Source organism: Polypterus senegalus, chromosome 8, assembly GCF_016835505.1.
Source record: "Polypterus senegalus isolate Bchr_013 chromosome 8, ASM1683550v1, whole genome shotgun sequence".
NCBI lineage: Eukaryota > Metazoa > Chordata > Cladistia > Polypteriformes > Polypteridae > Polypterus > Polypterus senegalus.
The window spans coordinates 179,475,244-179,499,186 of NC_053161.1; the positions used below are offsets into that span (position 1 = coordinate 179,475,244).

The 23,943-nt window shown below is 40.5% G+C and overlaps 1 protein-coding gene across 1 annotated transcript in view; it reads right to left on the reverse strand.

Annotated features, from left to right (window-relative positions):
* Positions 1 to 23,943, reverse strand: part of LOC120533549 (zinc finger protein 502-like) — a 44,429-nt gene that overhangs the window by 7,871 nt on the left and 12,615 nt on the right. Inside the window, exon 2 of the mRNA XM_039760483.1 lies at positions 14,684 to 15,135. Within this exon, the coding sequence (XP_039616417.1) occupies positions 14,684 to 15,101 (418 nt within the window). The 5' untranslated portion in view covers positions 15,102 to 15,135. The remainder of the gene's footprint in view (positions 1 to 14,683; positions 15,136 to 23,943) is intronic.

The following is a 23,943-nucleotide window of genomic DNA, read 5'->3' on the forward strand; positions in this document are numbered from 1 at the left end:
AAGATTGTCAAGAGGAGATAAGAAAACGAGATACGAATAAAAGTAAAAAAGCTAATAAAAGCATTTCAAAGAAAATCTTTGCTTATTTAGTGTTTTGTTGTTTTTCAAATATTACTTCCCCTTTCATTTAATTTATGTAATTTCATGTTTTGTTTATAATGTGTTCTTTATTAATTATCCAAATTTTTGTATTTTGTGAGCAAGACCCTAAGAGATGGGGCCGCATTAATGTCACTCCTGAAAGACCACCCCCAGCCTTTATATTGGTGGTCTTTTAGAGGTTCACTGACATTTGAGAACAGCTTTATTATCTATACTAATAAAAGGCAAAGCCCTCATTCACTCACTCACTCACTCACTCACTCTCCAACTTCCCGCGTAGGTAGAAGGCTGAAATTTGGCAGGCTTATTCCTTACAGCTTACTTACAAAAGTTAAGCAGGTTTCATTTCGAAATTCTACACGTAACGGTCATAACGGTCGATAACGGTCGATAACGGTCAACAAAGTCCGCCATGTTGAACTTTCTTATTTATGGCCCCATCTTCACGATATTTGGTAGGCGGCTTCCCTGCGCTAACCAAAACCAATGTACTTACTTATTTCGGTGGTATGATGCCACTGTCGGCCGACATTTTGAACTTTCCAACGTCACTAATTCTCCAACGTCCCGTGTAGGTAGAAGGCTGAAATTTGGCAGGCTCATTCCTTACAGCTTACTTGCAAACGTTAAGCAAATTTCATTTCAAAATTCTACGCATAACGGTCATAACGGTCGACAACGTCCGCCATGTTGAACTTTACTTATGGCCACATCTTCACGAAATTTGGTAGGCGGCTTCCCTGCGCTAACCGAAACCAATGTATGTACTTATTTCAGTGGTATGATGCCACTGTCGGCCGCCATATTGAACTTTTCAACGGTCTTTGTTACTTATGGGCCCATCTTCAAGAAATTTGGTATGCGGGTTCCCAACACGTGTCTATCAAGGTGATCACCATCGATCAAAGAACTGTCACTTACCGAGTGGTTTCCATGCCCGGAGATGGCACCTGCCTTTTACATTCTCTTTGTTACATATTGCACGACCATATCAGGCTCACTCTTGATATCCGAAGGAACATTGTGTCTTATGTATTGAATGACTGGGACAGGTTCAACGTGTGGACTGATGACGGTAGTACAGGAGATAATTATATTATACAGGAGCACTATAAGAGTGGAATGCTTAAGCCCTTCACCTATGGATCTGCATGTGAGTTGATGGCTGCCATTGAATTGTTCGGTTGTCGCTTTCAAGTGTACCGAAATGGCCAAATATTTTACACCTTTCAACAACCGCCAATGCCTCTTAAACATCTTAGATTCACAGGAGACGATTTCAGTATTGGACACTTTAATGTTTATGAATGTTTAAACTCTCAAAAGCTGGATGTGAAGTTATCGATGAAACCGGTTGTATACTTACAACGCTTGACAGATGCCGAATGTCTCTTCAACACAAGTACTACAAATACTGTCGTAATTGAAACAAGCCATGAAACTCAAACCGATTATGACAGCAGCAATCCAAGCTGTGGGATCTGAAACAAGATTACTGTTCACATGGCCAACTGTACGTTACATGCTCAAGAGTAAGCTCAGCGCACAGCTTGGCCATATTACAACCGGAGGGCCGAACTCACAATGTGGTATACAAAGAGATCCTTAACAAATAATTATTGGTATATTTTCCCACAGTTTAAAAAGGTTTAATTTTCTTCTTAATAAAAATTTTAAGGCAGTATTTTGCCGCTGCGAAGCGTGGGTATTTTGCTAGTCTATACTAATAAAAAGCAAAGCCCTCACTGACTGTGACTCACTGACTTCACTCACCTCACTCATCACTAATTCTCCAACTTCCCGTGTAGGTAGAAGGCTGAAATTTGGCAAGCTCATTCATTACAGGTTACTTACAAAAGTTAGGCAGGTTTCATTTTGAAATTCTACGCGCAACGGACATAACTGGAACCTACTTTCGTCCCTATCCGTGTAAGGCGGAATTGCGTCCCGCATCATCATGCCTCCCAAGTAACTGAGTGCCTGCCCATATAAGGTAAATATTAGCGGTGAAGGACTGTGCTTAGCATATTCATAAGTGCAGCTACTGCGGAAACCCTCTGACGTTGAACAAGTCTTTGTACACATATCAATAGGAAAGCAAGGTGTAAAGCTTAAGTTTAAATTATGTTCATAGACATGCTGCCGCTAAATTTTAAAATTAAACATCTTAGATTCACGAGTACCGATTTGGGTAGTGATCACTTTGATGAATGAAACCTGTTCAAAAAACGCATTACACAATTGAGAAGGCAGCAAAAGAATATGAAGCGAGTGACGCATACAAGCATATAAGTGCAGCTACTGTGGAAACAAAGCATGGTGTAAACCTTAAGTTTAAATTAAGTTCATAGACATGCTGCCGCTGGGATTTGTCATGCCTACGACAAATACGATATTCGCGAGATACAAGTTTAATGAGAAGACGAAGGGTGTAAACGAGACTTCTGATCACTTTGTAAAGGTTTTAAAATTGCTGGTGAAGGACTGTGCTTATGCAAATGAAGATGAGATGGTCAGGGATAGAATAGTGTTTGGCACAAACTCAACGAAAGTGCGAGAGAAACTTTTAAGTGCCGGGTCTGAGCTAAAATTAAATAAAGCCGTGGACATCGCAAGATCGCATGAGATATTTGCGAAATACAAGTTTAATGAGAAGACGCAAGGTATAAAGCCTCGATGCTAAAGACCTGGCAAAGTCATGGAGAACATGGAAGGACGAGTTCAGATTACAGACAGAACTTGCAATGCTGGAGGCAGAGGATAACACTAAGGTCAGATTATTCCGTTATCTTATTGGAGAGAGCAGCAGAGAATTGTGTCAGGTGCTGACCGGTGAAGTAAGACCTAATGAGTTAACCATGAGCTTGATGATACGTAAATTTGATGAACATTACAACCCGAAAATAAATGAAACTGTAGAGAGGTTCAGATTTTTTTCAAGAAATCAGGCAAGGGAAGAAAATATAGACAACTACGTCACAGATCTGAGAGTCAGTGTTCTCCCTAGCGCCTTTTAGCCGGGTGCTGGCTAATTTAGTTGAGCACCCGGCTGTCATCACGCATGACATTGTGAGATGACGGCTGCAGATCTGCAGGCAAAGGCAGATCTAATGATCTGCAGAGATGGCAAAGGACAAGCGGGTGGGTGGGCAAATACTGCTAAAGCTAATAGCGGGTGTCGAGGTGGAGCAAAGTTCACAAGCAGAGTATGAGGAAGTGGGGATTCGAGAGCGGGCTGTACATGGTAATAGCGGGGGTGTAGCAGCTTAATACAGTTGCAAGGAGTATGGAGATGTGGGTGGGCGAGAGGGGGCTGTACATGCTAATAGCAGAGCGGCAGTTCACAAGCAAAGATGATGTGGAGGTGGGAGTGCAAGAGGAGGTCTGATAAAATTAAAAAAAAAAAAGGTCTACCGAAACCAGCCTGTCAGAAATTACTTCCTGGCGCCTTTTTTCTGATATTTCTGTTCTCAGCGTCAGCGCAGTCTGTATAGTGCGGCTGAGCGTACAGCAGCTCTCTTCTTGTAAAGTACATAGCTAACCAATACATACACATTCAGTTATTTAAGCATTAGCTGTGTTCTGTGTGCAAAAATCCTTGTAGCACTCACTGTGGTTCCTGTTTAAAGTGACCCCATCTGCCGTTCTTATATTTGCTCATATTTGGACCTGCGTCCATATTGCAAAAAGTGTGCAGAAACCCCTGAGCAAAACTTTTGTCACTGAATTCCTGAGGGTTTTGTACGGAACCATATTAGGGCCACGGTGAAGAAAAAAAAAATACGGACATAGTGAAGAAAAAAAACTATACGACGATAATAAAGTTGAGATGTTGACTTTATACTCGACATTTCCACTTTAATCTTGATGCTAATGACGAGAATAAAGTCGACATATTGCTACATTACTTATGACAGGAGTTTGAGAAAATCTAGTAAATTAAACATTAATTTTAAGATGAAGTTTAGTTTATGATGTTCTACTTTAATGACAAACTATGAGAATAAAGTCAACATGTCGAATTTAATCTCGAGATAAATGGCAAGAATAAAGCAGAAATGTCGAGAATTAAGTGGAAATGTCGAGAATGCGTACCTGCCGTAGTGCAAGTGTCAATTGAATATCCAACAGGCTCTCCCTTTCCCACTCAAAAGTCTTAATGTTGGTAAAAATGCAGATTACACATCTGAAAGAATAATGCAAGAGCTGCTGGATGTCTTAGCATCAGATATAAAATCTAACATACTGAAAAATATACATACAGAAACGTTTTTCAGTATCCTGTGTGATGAAACCACAGATATCTCAGATGTAAAATAATTATTTACATTAAATATGTTTGCCAGGTCACTAAAGAGGTCAGAGTTAGTTTTGTATCAACCCGCAATACGGGTTAGCAGAGAATATAATCAACACACTGAGTGAGGCTATGGACACTCTAGGCTTGAAAACTGCTAATCTGGTTGGACTAGGGTCAGATTGAGCAGGTCTTATGATTGGGAAACAGAAAGGAGTGGCAAAACTGCTTAGACATAAAACATCTGGACTCTTGGTCAACTGCTACTGTGAAAAAACACCAATTAGCCCTTGCAAGTGCCCAAGCAGCAGCTGCTGTACCTTATTTAACAAAACTGAACATCTTAAGGCAGCTGTTCTATTTCTTCCAAAATTCTTCAGTTAGGAAGGCTGGTTTAACGGAAATTAAAAATATTCTGAACATTCCCCAGATTAAGCCGAAAATGGCAAGTGAAACTAGAAGGTTGTCTGATAACTTTGCAGTACAGTCACTACGACAGTGTACGAGTGATCGCCTTGGAGGGCCCAGATCTTGGGAACTTTGATTATGGGAAAACTTCAGACAACTGGGCCTCTAGGACGAAAAGAAGAATAAATATTTAACTGAAGACACCTTCTGCATATGCAAGTTGGCTTTGAAGAATATTTTAAAATTTTTCTTCATTAGGTTTCCTATACTTTTTTTCAATGTTTTTACTTTTCTTCCCAACAGCGACAATACTTGTGCCTGTTGGTTTATGTCATAACAATTGTTATTTTAAATTTTTGTTAGGGTTGCAGGATCCTGGATTGGATACTTCTTAAATTTAATAAAAGTATTCTTTTATAAGTGTCAAACCTTAAAAAAGTCAGATTGAGGTTTGGAAAATAATGAATAATAATTAACTAATAAAAATAGTGCACATTTAATTTTCCACACCACCAAAATTTCCCCGCCCAGCCCCACCCGGCTAATTTTTCGTGCCACCTGGCTGGAAAAAAAATTCTGGGGAGAACACTGCAGAGTGTTAGCAGGCACATGCAATTTCAGGGAGATTAAAAGTTTCCTTATACATCACCGAATTGTGTGCGGAACAAGTGATGCCAGTTTGCAACAAAGATTACTGAGAGAAGACAAACTGACTTTAGAGAGGTGCATACAAATATGCAGAGCCACAGAACTGTCAAAGGAGAACAGCAGAACAGTCACACGGGCTTCCCTATTCTATACTTATCCCAGTGCGTCTCTCTAAACCCACCGTGCGGGAACATTATCATAAGGCTTAACAATCTTATTGTTACACCTTCTATGTGCACCCAACCGTCCTTATTACGGAGTCTTCCTTGCTTTACCGCTGGCTGCTTCTTTCCATTCAGCTTCCTAGCCCTTTAACACTAGAATTACCAGAGCCTACGAAAAAACTCGTAATTCCGTCCCACCTTAAACTGCTTCTTAAATCCCTTCACACCTCTCCCCAGCGTCCTTTGTCTTCTAAATGTGCTGATAAAGAGAAGCCGGCTATTCCATCCCCCACCAATTTAGAACGTGCACGAACTTCTCTCAGCTCATGCCTTGATTGAGTATCTGGGAGTGAAGTGGAGTTTTAGAGTGGAAATAATAGATCGTTGTTTGGAACACACGCATTTCATGTCTGTTCCGTTTCTACAGTAATCTGTGTCAACACATTGTTAAAACAGAAACTTTTTTATATTCTAGTAGTAGATAACAAAATGTAGGCATAAACTATATAATGTATGAAGCCTGAAGTCCAAATAGCAAAGAAACATTTTCACAAGAATAACACAATTGCACTTTTATTCAAACATATAACTGCAGAAACAAAAGCCGCCTTAACATGCGACATTGACACCAGTTTACTGTAACTGACTCCGTGGCTCAATAGACTCAGCCCCGCTTGGGAATCAAGGGGTCGCGGGTTCGATCCTGCGCCCCTCCGTTTTGAGAAGTAAACTGCTCTTGTCTTACTGTTTTAGAATAAAAGCATACATTTGATTTCAGTCTGTAACAGCCGGTGCAGTTTATGATCCTTGTAAAGGTTAGCTTTTTTTTATTCACTTTTCACTCTCTCAGTCGCGTTCAGAATCAATCCATACAACCCCATCTGACACGGCTGTTTTCACTAAAGACGCGCTATAGCTCTGCAGTGTACCACGATGCATACTAACGCACATCAAACCCCCCCCGGTTCTGACACACAAACGCTGGCGAAGCTGCCTTCTTCGTATCTCACCGTCACTTGCTTTTCGTTTTATTGAGTGTTCCTGCCAGTCCCGCATGTTGCTGTATGCTTTTTCTTTTGTACTACAGGACATGCAGAGGAAAGAATGGTAAAGACCAGTAACCTCGGCGCTATATGCAATCATCAGACACTCCCCATCTGCCCGTGTCGTTCAAACACAGGAACATATATTGGTGTAAAAGTATAACAAAAGTGCACTTTTATTCAAGTGCACTTTTTCCATCGCCTTTTCCTGTAAGAAGCAGTGTACACACTTCTCTCTATGCTGTGGTTTCTATTACACACCTGAAAGAAAGAGACAATATATGTGAAAATATAATCGCACTAATGCAATATTATTTGAAAACGAACAGCGTCAGATCGGGTGTGAATTTATGCAGGAACTGGAAATTCTCTGATCGGGACCTTCCCCAGGGAAGAAAGTACAGTGTCAGGTGCTCATTCAGTGTAATAGAAACCATAGCACAGAGAGGTGTGTACACGGCAACAAGTACACGTGTCGTAAATGTAGGAAGGACGGTCCTTGGGTGTGTGGGAACTGTTAATATTTGAATGTGATGATTTCATATAGCACGGAATGAAAATCTGCACTTCTTAGCATTGCACCACGCAAGTGTCGTATCAATCGCCTACTGTAACTTGCTTTCTTTTTCTTGGTTATACAGATAGTTTTGAATAAAAGTGCACTTGTTTTGTTTGCGAAATGAAGTGTCTGCGTGCACTTTTCGTGGCATTACACGTGTATTTTTGAGCATGCCCGTTTGAGCAGTATAAAAGTATTGAAAAGTATAACAAAACAACGGGCAGATGGGGAGTGTCTGATGATTGCATATAGCGCCGAACTTACTGCTCTTTACTATTCTCTCCTCTGCGTGCCCGGAGTACAAAAGAAACAGAATACAGGCGCTATAGCTCTGTGCTGTACCACGATGCATACTAACGCCCCGGTTCTGACACACAGGCGCTGGCGAAGCTGCCTTCTTCGTATCTCACCGTCACTTGATTTTCTTTTTATTCAGTTTTATTGAGTGTTCCTGCCAGTCCCCGCATGTTGCTGTATGCTGGATAGAGAGAAGTGTGTACACTGCTTCTTACAGGAAAAGGCGATGGAAAAAGTGCACTTTTGTTATACTTTTACACCAATATATGTTCCTGTGCTTGAGCGACATGGGCAGATGGGGAGTGTCTGATGATTGCATATAGCGCCGAAGTTACTGGTCTTTACCATTCTTTCCTCTGCATGTCCTGTAGTACAAAGAAAAAGCATACAGCAACATGCGGGACTGGCAGGAACACTCAATAAAACGAAAAGCAAGTGATGGTGAGATATGAAGAAGGCAGCTTCGGCAGCGTTTGTGTGTCAGAACCGGGGTTGATTGTGCGTTAGTATGCATCGTGGTACACTGCAGAGCTATAGCGCGTCTTTAGTGAAAACAGCCGTGTCAGATGGGGTTGTATGGATTGATTCTGAACGCTGAGAGGGTGAAAAGTGAATTAAAAAAAAGCTAACCTTTACAAGGATCATAAATTGCACCGGCTGTTACAGACTGAAATCAAAAGTATGCTTTTATTCTAAAACAGTAAGACAAGAGCAGTTTACTTCTCAAAACGGAGGGGCGCAGGATCGAACCCGCGACCCCTTGATTCCCAAGCGGGGGCTGAATCTATTGAGCCACAGAGTCAGTTACAGTAAACTGGTGTCAATGTCGCATGTTAAGGCGGCTTTTTATTTCTGCAGTTATATGTTTGAATAAAAGTGCGATTGTGTTATTCTTGTGAAAATGTTTCTTTGCTATTTGGACTTCAGGCTTCATACATTATATAGTTTATGCCTACATTTTGTCATCTACTACTAGAATATAAAAAAGTTTCTGTTTTAACAATGTGTTGACACAGATTACTGTAGAAACGGAACAGACATGAAATGCGTGTGTTCCAAACAACGATCTATTATTTCCACTCTAAAACTCCACTTCACTCCCAGATACTCAATCAAGGCATGAGCTGAGAGAAGTTCGTGCACGTTCTAAATTGGTGGGGGGATGGAATAGCCGGCTTCTCTTTATCAGCACATTTAGAAGACAAAGGGCGCTGGCGGAGAGGTGTGAAGGGATTTAAGAAGCAGTTTAAGGTGGGACGGAATTACGAGTTTTTTCGTAGGCTCTGGTAATTCTAGTGTTAAACAGTTTTCCTTCTCACTTTTCCACTCCTTCGCTGCCTTCTCCCTTTTTGTTCAAAATACGCGCCTTCTTGCTTTTTTACAGTCAGTTCCCCTTACGTCACATCATGGTACGTTCAGCAAGGACCCACAGGCGTAGCTTGCCACCAATTCTTCTTAAACAGATATCGCATGGACGGTTGATTACTGGGACATAATCTCTAAAAGGAAGCACGCGGAACAAAAAACAGTTAAAGGCACACAATAAAAAATTTTGTGACAACCGTCACAAGACGCTGTCGCTAAATACTCGCTAGAGATTCTACAAGTTCATAGACACGCTGCTGCTAAATATTCGCAGGAAATTCCACAAGTTAATACCGGGAATGCCTGTTAAACATCTTATATTCATGAGTAGAGATTTGGGTAGTGAACACTTCGATGAATGAAACCTGTTATCTTTACAAAGTTTGACAAACACGGAATGTAACTTAAACACACCACGTCCTCCAAATACGAACCTGATTGAAAGAAATGATAATCAAATCCTTGATGACAGCAACACTCATAACAGTGACAAAACAATTACATTCACAATCAGGTTATGTTATTTTTAAAATGTTTCCTTTTCTTTTTCATAACTTCTTTAACACACTACTTCTCCAGTGCGAAGCGTGGGTATTTTGCTAGTAATGATATAAATCAGTAATCCATTTTAGGACAGTAAATGCTGAAGCCTTCTGTTTGGAGTTTGGAGTCAGGCTGCCTGGAGTGAGCTCTCTCTATAGGTAGACTAGTGAAGGTCCTAAGCCATCCTTTGTAAAGCTTGAGTACACACAAAATGAGACTGAAAATATATATTTGCCCATTCAAATGGTCAAGATTTACAAAAGAAAACTTCACAGGAGAAGAAATGTATATTTACAGCAATTCTGGCCAATGCATAATGTTTCAGAGAAACTGGGAAATAAGGACACCCTTGATCAAGTAGTACAATGCAGCCAAATAATTAATTTCACCAAGCTGTTCTTCTAAGGTGTGTTGAAGTGACAAACATTACACCACAAAAATGATGACTATGATGTACAGACTGTATTTTAGTTTCCTTTAACAGCGCCAATGATACATATTTGCACTACAAAATTTCTTTTTTGTCATCACTTTATATTGAGTAGGTGTTGTCACTTCTCAGGGAGCTGGCCGACACCTCAACAGTGTCTTGGCCAAGCTTTGTGATTGATCGACATGGGCATGCTCAAAAAATACATGTGTAATGCCAAGAAAAGTGCATGCCGATACTTCAGTTCTCAAGCAATGGTATGAAAATGCAGTTAGATTTGTTTTTATGGGCACATACACCGTCTAGATCTAAACACTAGTGTGGAGAGGCACTTGCGTACTGAAGATTCCATAGCTGCAGGTGGAAGCTGCTGTCGCTATACTTTGTATATAAAAGCCAGATCGAATGTTATTTATGTTCACATAATGACATGCTATAACAGAGGTGAATTCAGATAATGACGAGGGTTCTACATCGGAGAAAGAATCCACGTCACACTTTTGCCTTTGCTGTACATTGTATACAGTGCATCCGGAAAGTATTCACGGCGCATCACTTTTTCCACATTTTGTTATGTTACAGCCTTATTTCAAAATGGATTCAATTCATTTTTTTCCTCAGAATTCTACAGACAACGTCCCATAATGACAACATGAAAAAACTTTACTTGAGATTTTTGCAAATCTATTAAAAATAAAAAAAAACTGATGAATCACATGTACATAAGTATTCACAGCCTTTGCCATGAAGCTCAGAATTGAGCTCAGGTGCATCCTGTTTCCCCTGATCATCTTTGAGATGTTTCTGCAGCTTCATTGGAGTCCACCTGTGGTAAATTCAGTTGATTGGACAGGATTTGGAAAGGCACACACCTGTCTATAGAAGGTCCCACAGTTGACAGTTCATGTCAGAGCACAAACCAAGCAGAAGTCAAAGGAATTGTCTGTAGACCTCCAAGACAGGATTGTCTCGAGGAACAAATCTGGGGAAGGTTACAGGAAAATTTCTGCTGCTTTGAAGGTCCCAATGAGCACAGTGGCCTCCATCATCCGTAAGTGAAAAAAGTTCGAAACCACCAGGACTCTTCTTAGAGCTGGTCGGCTATCTAAACTGAGCGATCGGGGTAGAAGGGCCTTAGTCAGGGAGGTGACCAAGAACCCGATGGTCACTCTGTCAGAGCTCCAGAGGTCCTCTGTGAGAACCTTCCAGAAAGACAACCATCTCTGCAGCAATACACCAATCAGGCCTGTATGGTAGAGTGGCCAGACGGAAGCCACTCTGTAGTAAAAGTCACATGGCAGCCCATCTGGAGTTTGCCAAAAGGCACCTGAAGGACTCTCAGACCATGAGAAACAAAATTCTCTGGTCTGATGAGACAAAGATTGAACTCTTTGGTGTGAATGCCAGGAGTCATGTTTGGAGGAAACCAGGCACCGCTCATCACCAGGCCAATACCATCCCTACAGTGAAGCATGGTTGTGGCAGCATCATGCTGTGGGGATGTTTTTCAGTGGCAGGAACTGGGAGACTAGTCAGGATAAAGGGAAAGATGACTGCAACAATGTACAGAGACATAATGGATGAAAACCAGCTCCACAGCGCTCTTGACCTCAGACTGGGGTGACGGTTCATCTTTCAGCAGGACAACGACCCTAAGCACACAGCCAAGATATCAAAAGAGTGACTTCAGGACAACTCTGTGAATGTCCTTGAGTGGCCCAGACTTGAATCCGATTGAACATCTCTGGAAAGATCTTAAAATGGCTGTGCACCAACGCTTCCCATCCAACCTGATGGAGCTTGAGAGGTGCAGCAAAGAGGAATGGGCGAAACTGGCCAAGGATAGGTGTGCCAAGCTTGTGGCATCATATTCAAAAAGAGTTGAGGCTGTAATTGCTGCCAAAGGTGCATCGACAAAGTATTGAGCAAAGGCTGTGAATACTTATGTACATGTGATGTCTCAGTTTTTTTATTTTGAATAAATTTTCAAAAACCTCAGGTAAACTTTTTTCATGTTGTCATTATGGGGTGTTGTGTGTAGAATTCTGAGGAAAAAAAATGAATTTAATCCATTTTGAAATAAGACTGTAACATAACAAAATGTGGAAAAAGTGATGCGCTGTGAATACTTTCCGGATGCACTGTATGTACACTGGAAGCTCCGCAGTCTACTTGTGACTTTACGCTGTAGGAAGATAAGTAAATAAATCATGGTAAATAACAATTGATCTGACTTATATATATAACCTAGTAAAATACCACTCTTCGCAACGGTGAAGTACTGCCTTAAAATTTTTATTAAGAAGAAAATTAAACCTTTTTAAACCGAGGGAAAAATATACCAATAATTATTTGTTAAGGATCTCTTTGTATACCACGTTGTCAGTTTCGGCCCTCCAGTTGTAATATGAACAAGCTGTGCGCAGAGCTTACTCTTGAGCATGTAACGTACAGTTGGCCATGTGAACAGTAATCTTGTTTCAAATCCCACAGCTTGGATTGCTGCTGTCATAATCGGTTTGAGCTTCATGGTTTGTTTCAATTACGACAGTATTTGCAGGACTTGTGTTGAAGTGACATTCGGCATCTGTCAAGCGTTGTAAGCATACAACCGGTTTCATCGATAACTTCACATTTAGCTTTTGAGAGTTTAAACATTCATAAACATCAAAGTGTCCACTACTGAAATCGTCACCTGTGAATCTAAGATGTTTAAGAGGCATTGCCGGTTGTCTAAAAGGTGTAAAATATTTAGCTATTTCTGTACACTTGAAAGCGACAACCGAACAATTCAGCGGCAGCCATCAACTCACATGCAGAACCATAGGTGAAGGGCTTAAGCATTCCACTCTTATAGTGCTACTGTGTAGTCTAATTATGTCCTGTACCGTCATCAGTCCACATCTTGAACCTGTCCCAGTCATTCAATACATAAGACACATTGTTCCTCCAAATATCAAGAGTGAGCCTGATATGACCGTGCAATATGTAACAAAGAGAATGGAAAAGGCAGGTGCCATCTCTGGGCGTGGAAATCACTCGGTAAGTGACAGTTCTTTGATCGATGGTGATCACCTCGATAGACATGTTAATAGGGGTATGGTTGGAACGACAAAGGAAATTGGTGCCTGAACAATGTAAAGAAAGTCTAAAATACTTACACATAACTATAATCGTAATAAACGAACAATAAAACAGCGGAGAAGCCGTGGATTAAATAAAAAGACCGTAGTTATCAGCAGGGAGATGTGAATCCCATGGCGAAGCAAGGAAGGGAATGTAGAGACCGGAGCGACGGACAGCCTTATACAGGCAGGCAGCCAACAATGTGGGAGGCGTTGGGATGGGGGACCCAACGCCGCCTCACACGGTGACCGAGCTGCAGACTATGGACGTATATATGTACGCAAGTAGGATTCAGTTAGCGTTGGGAATCCACATACCAAATTTCTAGAAGATGGGCCCATAAGTAACAAAGACAGTTTGAAAGTTCAATATGGCGGCCAACAGTGGTGTCATACCACCGAAAAAAGTACGTACATTGGTTTTGGTTAGCGCAGGGAAGCTGCCTACCAAATTTCGTGAAGATGGGGCCATAAATAAGAAAGTTCAATATGGCGAACGTTGTCGACCGTTGTGTATAATTTCGAAATGAAACCTGCTTAACTTTTGTAAATAAGTTGTAAGGAATGAGCTTACCAAATTTCAGCCTTCTACCTTTCCTGAAAGTTGGAGAATTAGTGAGTGAGTCAGTCAGGGCTTTGACTTTTATTAGTAACAATTACAGTGATGGCAAAAGTGTGATCTACATCAGAGAGAATGCACAACATCTGAGTTCACCTCTGCTATAGCAAACACACACATCACTAACCGTTACAAATACCATACATTTACACCGGCTGTTACAGACTAATATCAAATGTATGTTTTTTATTCTAAAATAGTAAGAATAAGAGCATCTCATTTCTAAAAACAGAGTTGTCCGAAGTCAAACTTATGACCTTTGACTAACAGTCAGTAGTTCTTACCGTTATGCCACCAAAGCAGTCGTATTAAAGATGTGTCAATGTTGTACCCTAACGCGGGTTTTTTTTTTTCTGCAGTTAAATTCTTGAGTAAAAGTGCACTTGTTTTGTTATACTTGTACATTTTGTGAAAGTGTTAATTTGATATTTGGACTTCAAGCTTCACATATTATACGCTTCAGGTTTCATTTTGTCAATTATTGCTAAAACATGAAAAACTTTTCTATTTTAACAGTGTGTTTACACAGATTGTTGTAGACACGGAACAAATGAAATGTATGTATTTCAAATAACAACATAGTATTTACTCTATACAACTCTAATCAACTGACACATAGGTAGTAGGCCCAGAGGGGACTGGGCAGTCTAATGGTCTGGAATCCCTACAGATTTTATTTTTTTCTCCAGCTGTCTGGAGTTTTTTTTTTTGTTTTTTCTGTCCAACCTGGCCATCAGACCTAACTTATTCTATGTTAATTTATGTTGACTTATTTTAATTTCTTACTGTGTCTTTTATTTTTCTATTCTTCATTATGTAAAGCACTTTGAGCTACTTTTTGAATGAAAATGTGCTATATAAATAAATGTTGTTGTTGTAGGTAAATAGGCAAGCTGAGAAAACTGTGCGGTGGTGGGGTGAATGTGATAGCAGGTGGTTTTCTGCTTATCGACACATTTACAAAACAAAAGATGCTGACGGAAAGGTGCAAGGAGATTTAAGGTGGGACGGATTTACAAGTTTTGTTGTAGGCTTTGGCAATTCTAGTGTTTAAAAGCACATCCATTTTTATTTTTCACTTACTTGTTTCAGATGATGTCTTAGGTGGTGACTGACCTTCCTGAGTTCTAGGAGATGAAATTTCTTCAATCGTCTTTGTGTCATACTGTAATGATTCATATTTTACATTAATAGAAGACTCCAGAGATGAATAGTATCTGCTTTGAGAAGAGACTAACCCGGTCACTGCTCCATCTTGATGTCCATAATGAAGGTCATCATCCTTGACACTCTTCATACTGCTATAGTTCTGCATCTCAGGGCTGACACACTCCTCTTTAATAATAATACTCACTGATCCCAGTTCACAGTCCTCTTCCTTAATGCTCAGACTCTCCTGTCTAGGGTCGACACTCTCCCACTCACAGTCCTCTTCAAAATTTGCAGTCCTCTCCTCCATCATATTCATTTCGGCCTCGCACGTCTCCTCTTTCACGTCCATTTAAACAGAGTAAATGGTAGATTTTTCTCTCTCTCTTTGGGGGGGAAAAAAAAAACAACAAAAAAAACAGGATTCAATTCACACTGCATTATCAAGATCTAAACTCATTAGATTTTTTTTTTTTTTATAAAACATCCTCTAAGTTAAAGCTGATATCAAGTCAGACAATTTGTAGCAAGGTGACAGTAACCCATCACTTTTGATATCAAATTACATGTAAAATGAGTTTGGGAATAAAAGGGGTCTCCAGCAGGCTAGAAAAAGGAGACCATCTTGCACAGTTGTGTATCAATAGTATTCACTACTTTGGTTGAACATTCAGTATTATTGGGGTCCCAGAATTGTGTTATCAATTAATGTTAAGGAAGGTTTATACAAGTTAGGCCTTAGGATTATGTTAAGAAATGGGGCAAATGAAGGAGGAGCTTAAGTAATGGGTTTGGAGCTTGCAATCTTAGGGTGATAGGATACTGGACAACTTATCGAGCAATTTTAAGTGATAGCGTTCATTTTTGTATTGTTGTCCGCAAATTGGACATGAAGTTATGGGAAATTGTAGTGGAAGCTGTGTTAAGAAGCGAGGTGATGATTAGTGAGCAGCAGTATGGTTTCATGCCAAGATAGAACATAACATATATGGTGTTTGCTATAAGGGTGTTCCTGAAGAAGCAGAGATAAGGCCAGAAGGAGTTGCATTGCGTCTTTGTGGACCTGGAGAAAGTATGTGACAGGGTGCATTGAGAGGAGTTGTGGTATTGTATGAGGAAATCAGGAGAATGAGGAAGTACAGGATATGTATTAGGGAAGCGTGACAGTGGTGAGGTCTGCAGTAGAAGTGACTGATGTTAGCCCATCTCCACGTTGAATGCATCAGGGTTCGGCTCTGAGCCCTTTCTTATTTGCAATGGTTTTGGACAGCTTGACAGACAAGATGAGACAGGAGTCCCCGTGGACTACGATGTTTGCTGACGACATTGTGATCTGTAGCGAAAGTTGGGAGCATGTTGAGGAGACACTGGAGAGGTGGAGATACGCTCTACAGAGGAGAGGAATGAAGGTCAATAGGAACAATACAGAATACATGTGTGTAAATGAGAGGGAGGTCAGTGGAATAGTGAGGATGCAAAGAGTAGACCTGCCAAACTTGGAAGAGTTTAACATAAGAATTACCAAAGCCTTTGAATAAACACATAAATCTGGCCCACCTTAAATCCCTTCGCATCTCTTCATCAGCGTGTTTTGTCTTGTAAATGTGCTGAAAAGCCCAAGAAGCCTGCTTTATCACCCAACCACCCCCATCCCATCTCATCCCCTTCCAGCAACGCAGAAAGGACCAACCCAAGCCTCAATTATCTTGGAGTGAAGTGCTGGAGTTTTAGTGGGTAAAAATAGATTGTTATTTGGAACACATGCACTAAATGATTCTCAGGACAAAGTGTTGAGAAGCAACGCACCAACCTTGGCTACTGGGCGAAAATGTAGACCAGCAACAGCGGTGAAGGAGGCAATATCAGCTCTCAGATATACTGACATTGTGGGGAATGTTCAGCATGGAAGAGGAGGCCTTGGCCTTACAACTAGTTGCCCACCCTAGAATAAAGCCACTGCTCAAGCATGGAGGAGGATGGTGGTGGAGGAAGTACGTCGTCAGGAGGAGGCTGCAAGGTTGGCCAAGGCAGTCTCCCATGGAAAATAGGGGCAGTGAACACGGTGGGACAGTGTTGAAAGGAGGAAGCTTAGCTGGAATGATGTGTCGGCCATGGAGGCGAAGAGTCTGAGCTTTACCATCAGAGCCACTTATGATGTCCTGCCAACACCAACCAATCTCCATCAGTGGATTGGTGAAGATCCAGGGTGTGCCCTTTACTCCAGGCCAGCCTCCCTCTGGCATATACTCACAGGGTGTAAGACCAGTCTCACCCAAGGGCGATACACTTGGCTCCACAACCAGATCCTAAAGAGCCTTGCGTCCACAATGGAGGAAGAACAATCTCTTATCAATGCCCTTTCACCACCAATATCTAACCACCCATGGACGACTGCCTTTGTCCAAGAAGGTGCTACAGTTACCAGGAACAACTCCACACCATCAGACAGAGGCAAGCTGTGCTTAGCACACAACTGGAAACTGCTGGTAGATATTGGCCAACAGTTGGTGTTTCCTCTGGAGATTGCCACTACTACCTTGAGACCTGACATGATGCTATGGCCCCCTTCCTTAACACTAGAATTACCAGAACTTACGAAAAAACTCATAGATCCGTCCCACCTTAAATCGCTTCTTAAAATCGTTCACAGCTCTCCACCAGCGTCTGTTGTCATCTAAATGTGCTGATAAAATCAGGCTGCAAGTAGCTGGCTATTCCATCCCCCCATCGACTTAGAACGTGCACAAACTTCGCCCAGCTCATGCCTTGATTGATTTTCTGGGAGTGAAGTGGAGTCTTAGACTGGAAATAATAGATCCTTATTTCATGTGTGTTCCATTTCTACAGTAATCTGTGTAAACACATTTTTAAAACAAACTTTTTTTTATATTCTAGTAGTAAATGACAAAATGTAGACATAAACTATATAATGTACGAAGCCTGAAGTCCAAATATCAAAGAAACACTTTCATAAAAGGTACAAATATAACAGAACAAATGCACATTTATTCTAAAGTGTAACTGCAGAAAAAAAAGCCGCCTTAGCAGGCCATACTGATGCATATTCACCACAAGTGGCGCGGTGGTGTAATGGTATCAGCTGCTGACTGGGAATCAAAAGGTCATGAGTTTGATCCCTCACGATTCCGTTTTGAGAAGTAAACTGATCTTATTCTTACTATCTTAGAATAAAAACATACATCTGAATTCAGTCTGTGTAATTTACTTGTAAAGGTTAGCTTTGGTTTTTTTTTTATTCACTTTTCATTCTCTCAGTAGCGTTCAGGATCCTTCCCTAAGCCTCCCCAATCTGACAGTGCTGTTTTCAAATAAAGACGCGCTATAGCTCTGCAGTTTATCACGATACATTCTCTTACCAATGCTAGCGAAATTAAGTGTCTGCATGCACTTTTTGTGGAATTACATGTGTATTTTTTGAGCATGTCCGTGCCAAATAAATAACATTCGAGCTATAGCGCGTCTTTATGTGATCCAAATAAATAACATTTGAGCTATAGAAAAATTGGATCACATAAAGATGCGCTACAGCTCAAATGTTATTTATTTGGAGACGCGCTATAGCTTGAATGTTATTTATTTGGATCACATAAAGAAGCGCTATAGCTCGAATGTTACTTATTTGGAGACGTGCTATAGCTCGAAAGTTATTTGGTATGGACATGCTCAAAAAATACATGTGTAATGCCACAAAAAGTGCATGCAGACACTTCATTTCACTACCATTGGTAAGAGAATGTATCGTGATACACTGCAGATCTAGCCTTGGAGCAAGAATGCACATCGCACTTTTGCCATTGCTGTACTTTGTGTGTGCGTGTAATATATATATATATATATATATATATATATATATATATTTGGGAAGCTCTGCATTTTACATGTGCCTTTACGCTGTAGGAAGTGAGTAAATAAATAAAGGTAACTAAAGGTAAATAAAGAACTGAAGCTTGTTGATGCTGCATCATCTTTTCTTTTTCCATCGCCTTATCCTGTAAGAAGTGTTGTACACACTTCTCTCTATGCTGTGGTTTCTATTACACACCTGAAAGAAAGAGACAATATATGTGAAAACATCATCGCACAAATACAATATTATTTTTAAAACGAACAGCGTCAGATCGGGTTTGAATTTATGCTGGCGCTATTAGAGTCAGATCAGGAGCTTATTCAGTGCACGCAACAACAACATGCAGGTGGCCAGTTGCTGGCTGCTACATACAACATGCTGGCGGTGATCAACACACATTTTAAAAAAAGCTTGTGATAGTACAAGCAACCGGCCACTTGCGTGCTCCTGCCGTACTGAATAAGCTCTTGCCTTCTGGTGCATGATGTCAGCGCAGCAGCGGAATAAAAAGAAGGAGACAAATACATGTGACATTTTGAAGAAATCATTTTATGACCTCAATAGTACAAATCAGAAAACATTGTTGCACTAATGCAATATTATTTGAAAACGATCAGCGTCAGATCAGCTGTAAAAGTATGGCATTTGGAAATGTTTGCTTTTTTTCAATCTGATTCTCTCAGTCAGACTGTATATTTGTCTCTTATTCAGTGCGCGCAAGAACATGCAGGTGGCCAGATGCTGTGTGCTACAACATGCTGGTGGTGATCAACAAACATTTTGAAAAAAGAAAGAGACAAATATATGTGACGTTTTGAAGAAATCATTTTATGACACGATTTACCTTTATTTATTTACTTACTTCCGAAAGCCTAAAGTCACAAGTAGTGTGCAGAGGGCATGCTCAAAAATGTGTGAAATGCCATGAAAAGTGCCTGCTGACACTTTACTATGCAAGCAATGGTATGTGCATTCTTGCTCCGATGTAGAAGGGAGCTGAGCTTACCTCTGTTACAGCACGTCTCTATGAAAACAGCAGTGTCAGATGCGGTGGTGGGGTGTGTTTGGGCTCGTGAACGAGGCAGAGATAAAACTGACTTTAAAACAAAAAAAACAAAGCTAATCTTTACAAGTATCATAAATTACACCGGCTGTTACAGGCTGAAATCAATTGGATGTTTTTATTCTAAGATAGTAAGAATAAGATCAGTTTACTTCTCAAAACGAAGTTGTGAGGGATCGAACTCATGACCTTTTGATTCCCAGTCAGCAGCTGATACCTTTACACCACCGCGCCAGTTGTAATGAATATGCGTCAGTATGGCCTGCTAAGGTGACTTTTTTTTCTGCAGTTACACTTTAGAATAAACGCGCATTTGTTCCGTTATGTTTGTACCTTTTATGAAAGTGTTTCTTTGATATTTGGACTTAAGGCTTCATACATTATATAGTTTATGCCTACATTTTGTCATCTACTAGTAGAATATAAAAAACATTTCTGTTTTAACAATGTGTTTACACAGATTACAGTAGAAGCGGAACAGACATGAAATGCGTGTGTTCCAAACAACGATCTATTATTTCCACTCTAAAACTCCACTTCACTCCCAGAAAATCAATCAATGCATGTGCTGGAAGAAGTTTGTGTACATTCTAAGTCGGTGAGGGGATGGAATAAACGGCTGCTTGCAGCCTGAGTTTATCAGCACATTTAGAGGACCAAGGACACTGGCGGAGAGGTGTGAAGGGATTTAAGAAGCGATTTAAGGTGGGACGGATCTACAAGTTTTTTCGTAGGCTCTGGTAATTTTAGTGTTAAGGAAGGGATACATTATCGAGCTCACCGTACCCTGGGAGGATTCCATGGATGATGCATACGAGCGGAAATATCTATGCTATGCCGAGTTAGCTGCTGAAGCGCAACATCGCAGATGGACCATGGATGTTCGCTCAATGGAAGTTGGATGCAGAGGGTTGGTGGCAACTTCTACCATCAAACTGCTGAGAGACATGGGAATTAGGGGCCAGTGCCAGCACGCAGCCATAAAAGATGCATCAGAGGCAGCGGAGAGAAGTAGTCAATGGCTTTGGGTGAAGAGGAATGCCCCCTGCTGGGCCTCCAAGTAACAAGCTTAGGCTGCCATACATAGGTTCATGTGATGTCAGTCATTTGACACCAAAGCCACTCTCACGACTAACTGGGCATGGGACGCAAGCTTAGGGCTGATCACCCTATAGCTAGCCACCTCTGGTGAGTGTGTATAGTGTGAAAGGCCGAAACACCCCATGAGCCAGTGGAACACTACTGATAATGCATCCCAATATCCTACAAACTTCTCCAAGTCTACCATTCACTATTCACCGACAAGTGTAACTGAACCTATTGTACGTGCTTGCACGAGGATAGTAACATCTCATTCTGTGTTTTGTAATCTTTCATGTGTTCTGTGTCTACAACAATCCATGTAAAGACATTGTTAAAACAAATATTTTTCATGTTTTAATAATAAATGACAAAATGTAGACATGAACTGTAAAATGTGTAAAATGCTAAAGGCCAAATATCAAATAAACACTTTCACAAAAGGTGCCATGTGCAATATGACAGCTTCCGTGGTGCAGCGGTATGAACTGCTGACTTTTAATCAAGAGGCCGCGGGATCAATCCTGGGTGTCTCACAAATTTACCATTTTGAGTAGTGAGGTGCTCTTATTGTTATTATACAATAAAAACAAACATTTGATTTGCATCTGTAACAGCTGGTGTAAATTAATAGCACTTATAAAAGTTAAGTGTTTTTTTTCCCCACTTTTATTCTCTCAGTCACGATCACGATACAACCACCACCACCCCAGATCTGATGCTGGGAAAACCATAGATGTGAGTGGTGTTTTGAGACAATGGAACTGGAAACTCTCTGATCTGGAGGATAAAAGCTGACACACAAGCGCTGGAGAATCTGCCGCCTTTTGATTTCACGGTCACTTGAATTTTTTTATTCAGTTTAATTATGTTCCTTTTCACGCTGAGTTAGTATGCGCCTTATGGTCCATGATGTCTAAGCCGCACCGACAAAAAACAGAGACATAGGTATATATGGTATTTGGAGTAATTCATTTTATGACCTGTGTAGTACATTTCGGAAAACACTGTGACTCTGATGCAACATTATTCATAATATTCATATTCATCTGTATACCTTCTTGCAGTTGTAATCAGTGACCGCATTTTTTTTTTTTATTCTCCCCCGATTTTGCCCAGTCTCCACATTTTGGTGCATGGTTTTGTTTCTTTTGTACTCCAGGACATGCAGAGGAAAGAATAATACAGAGAGGTCAGTTCCTCAGTTCCCTTCTATATGGAATCATCAGAATCAAATGTTAACAGTTGCCACACACCCAAGGACTGTCCTTCCTACTTTTATGACATGTGTACCTGTTGCATTGTACTTCTTTCTATGCTGTGGTTTCTATTATACTGAAGGGGCGCCCGACACTGACTGAGTTTGCTTTCCTGGGGAAAGCGGCAGTCTTGGAACAGAAGCTTATTTGGGGGGGGCGGGGTTTGGTGTTTAGGGGAATAATAATTTTACAACCTTAGTAAGCAAGACCCGTTTGACGGTGACTTTTGCACATCACACCCTACTTACAAACAACTTAAAACAAGTTCACGGAAATCTAACCTCGCAGTTATTGGAATGCTTTTGCCAGACACTCATGTGCTCCCAGCTCTTAAAAATGTTATACATTCTAAATGGCACATGAACGACTAAGCAAAGAAGAAAGAGCAGCGCGTCGAAAAGAGACACGAAAGCTTTGGAGAGAAAAGGATTCACAACAGAACAAAGAATAATCTATGTGCAAATTCAGAAAATAAGTAATAATCAGTCTGGACCAAGTGGATTTGAAAAGCTCGTAGGTCAAATCCAGGTCAGAAATAAGACTTCATAATGAACTTTAAAGTTTAAGTCAGAGACTTGTAGATCGGCTAATTTCTGTTGCCATCAGGGAAAGTAGTATTGCTTCCCAATGAAGAGGTGTATCCACGAGACTTAAAAGATTTGTTGTTTGGTGAAAGTGAAAGCCACAAACACTATAGGCAAAATATCAAATCTACAATAATCTGTTCATGATTGCATCCTTCAATGCTCAAAACAGATTTACAAGATTCAGGACCATATGCTATGAGAATCTGTGGTCCTACAATAATTAAAAGCTACAACAAGTTTAATTCCAAAGACGCCACAATTCAGGAAGGTGTATATTTATGTTAACCAATAAGTGATGCAACATAGAATCGAAAGACTTAAATGGTCTGATGTAATAATAATAATTCTTTACATTTATATAGCGCTTTTCTCACTACTCAAAGCGCTCAGCAATTGCAGGTTGAGGGCCTTGCTCAAGAGCCCAACAGAGTAGAGTCCCTTTTGGCATTTACGGGATTTGAACCGGCAACCTTCCGATTGCCAGTGCAGATCCCTAGCCTCAGAGCCACCACTCCGTATTAGACGCTATACCGCCAATAACTGATACAAATCCCTATGTCCAAAAGTATCGCAGTTTACACAAAATTTATCTGCAAAACACGGACAAGGAAATTCTCAGATTTCTATATGAATCCAAAAGATCACAGTTGAATTTATAATAAACCAACATGTGATGAAATGTCTGTGATAATAGTTTCAAAAGACGGAGACATCAAAAACAGTAGATATTCGTGTACATCCAAAATCAAATCACGAATCATCATTTCTGTCAAATAAATCGCCACGTGCAGGTCCTTTGCTCATTCCTGATGGTAAAACAGGATGGTTGTACAATATGACACACACAAATTCTGATAAACAAATAACACCCACACAGTATTTCAGGTCAAAATTTGCCATACGTTCCCATGTATTTAGCCCATTTCTGTCATCTCAACGTCTATTGCAACATTACATTATTCATACGTAATCTAAAAGTTGAAGCAAAACATCTATTAAATCGAATCAAGCAAAACTTAGAACAGAACATATGCAAGGTCTCATTGATCACGTTCAAAATTCCTGTCTTCCTGTCCAAGAGTACAACATTGGGACTTTAGACCAGCAGTGCAAACACTGTCATGCACTATACTGGCCTGCTGAGCATAATACATCCAACAAATACTCAAGGTGCTGCTTTTTACCACCTTTGCAAGAGCCACTTGTGTCTTTACAACAGCTTCTTACAGAGCTAACATCACAAGGTAAAAATTAAAAATTAAGGAGTAAATTATGTTTATAGCTTGATGAACTGACAAACTTTAGAACACATTTTCAATCTTACAACATTTATTTAT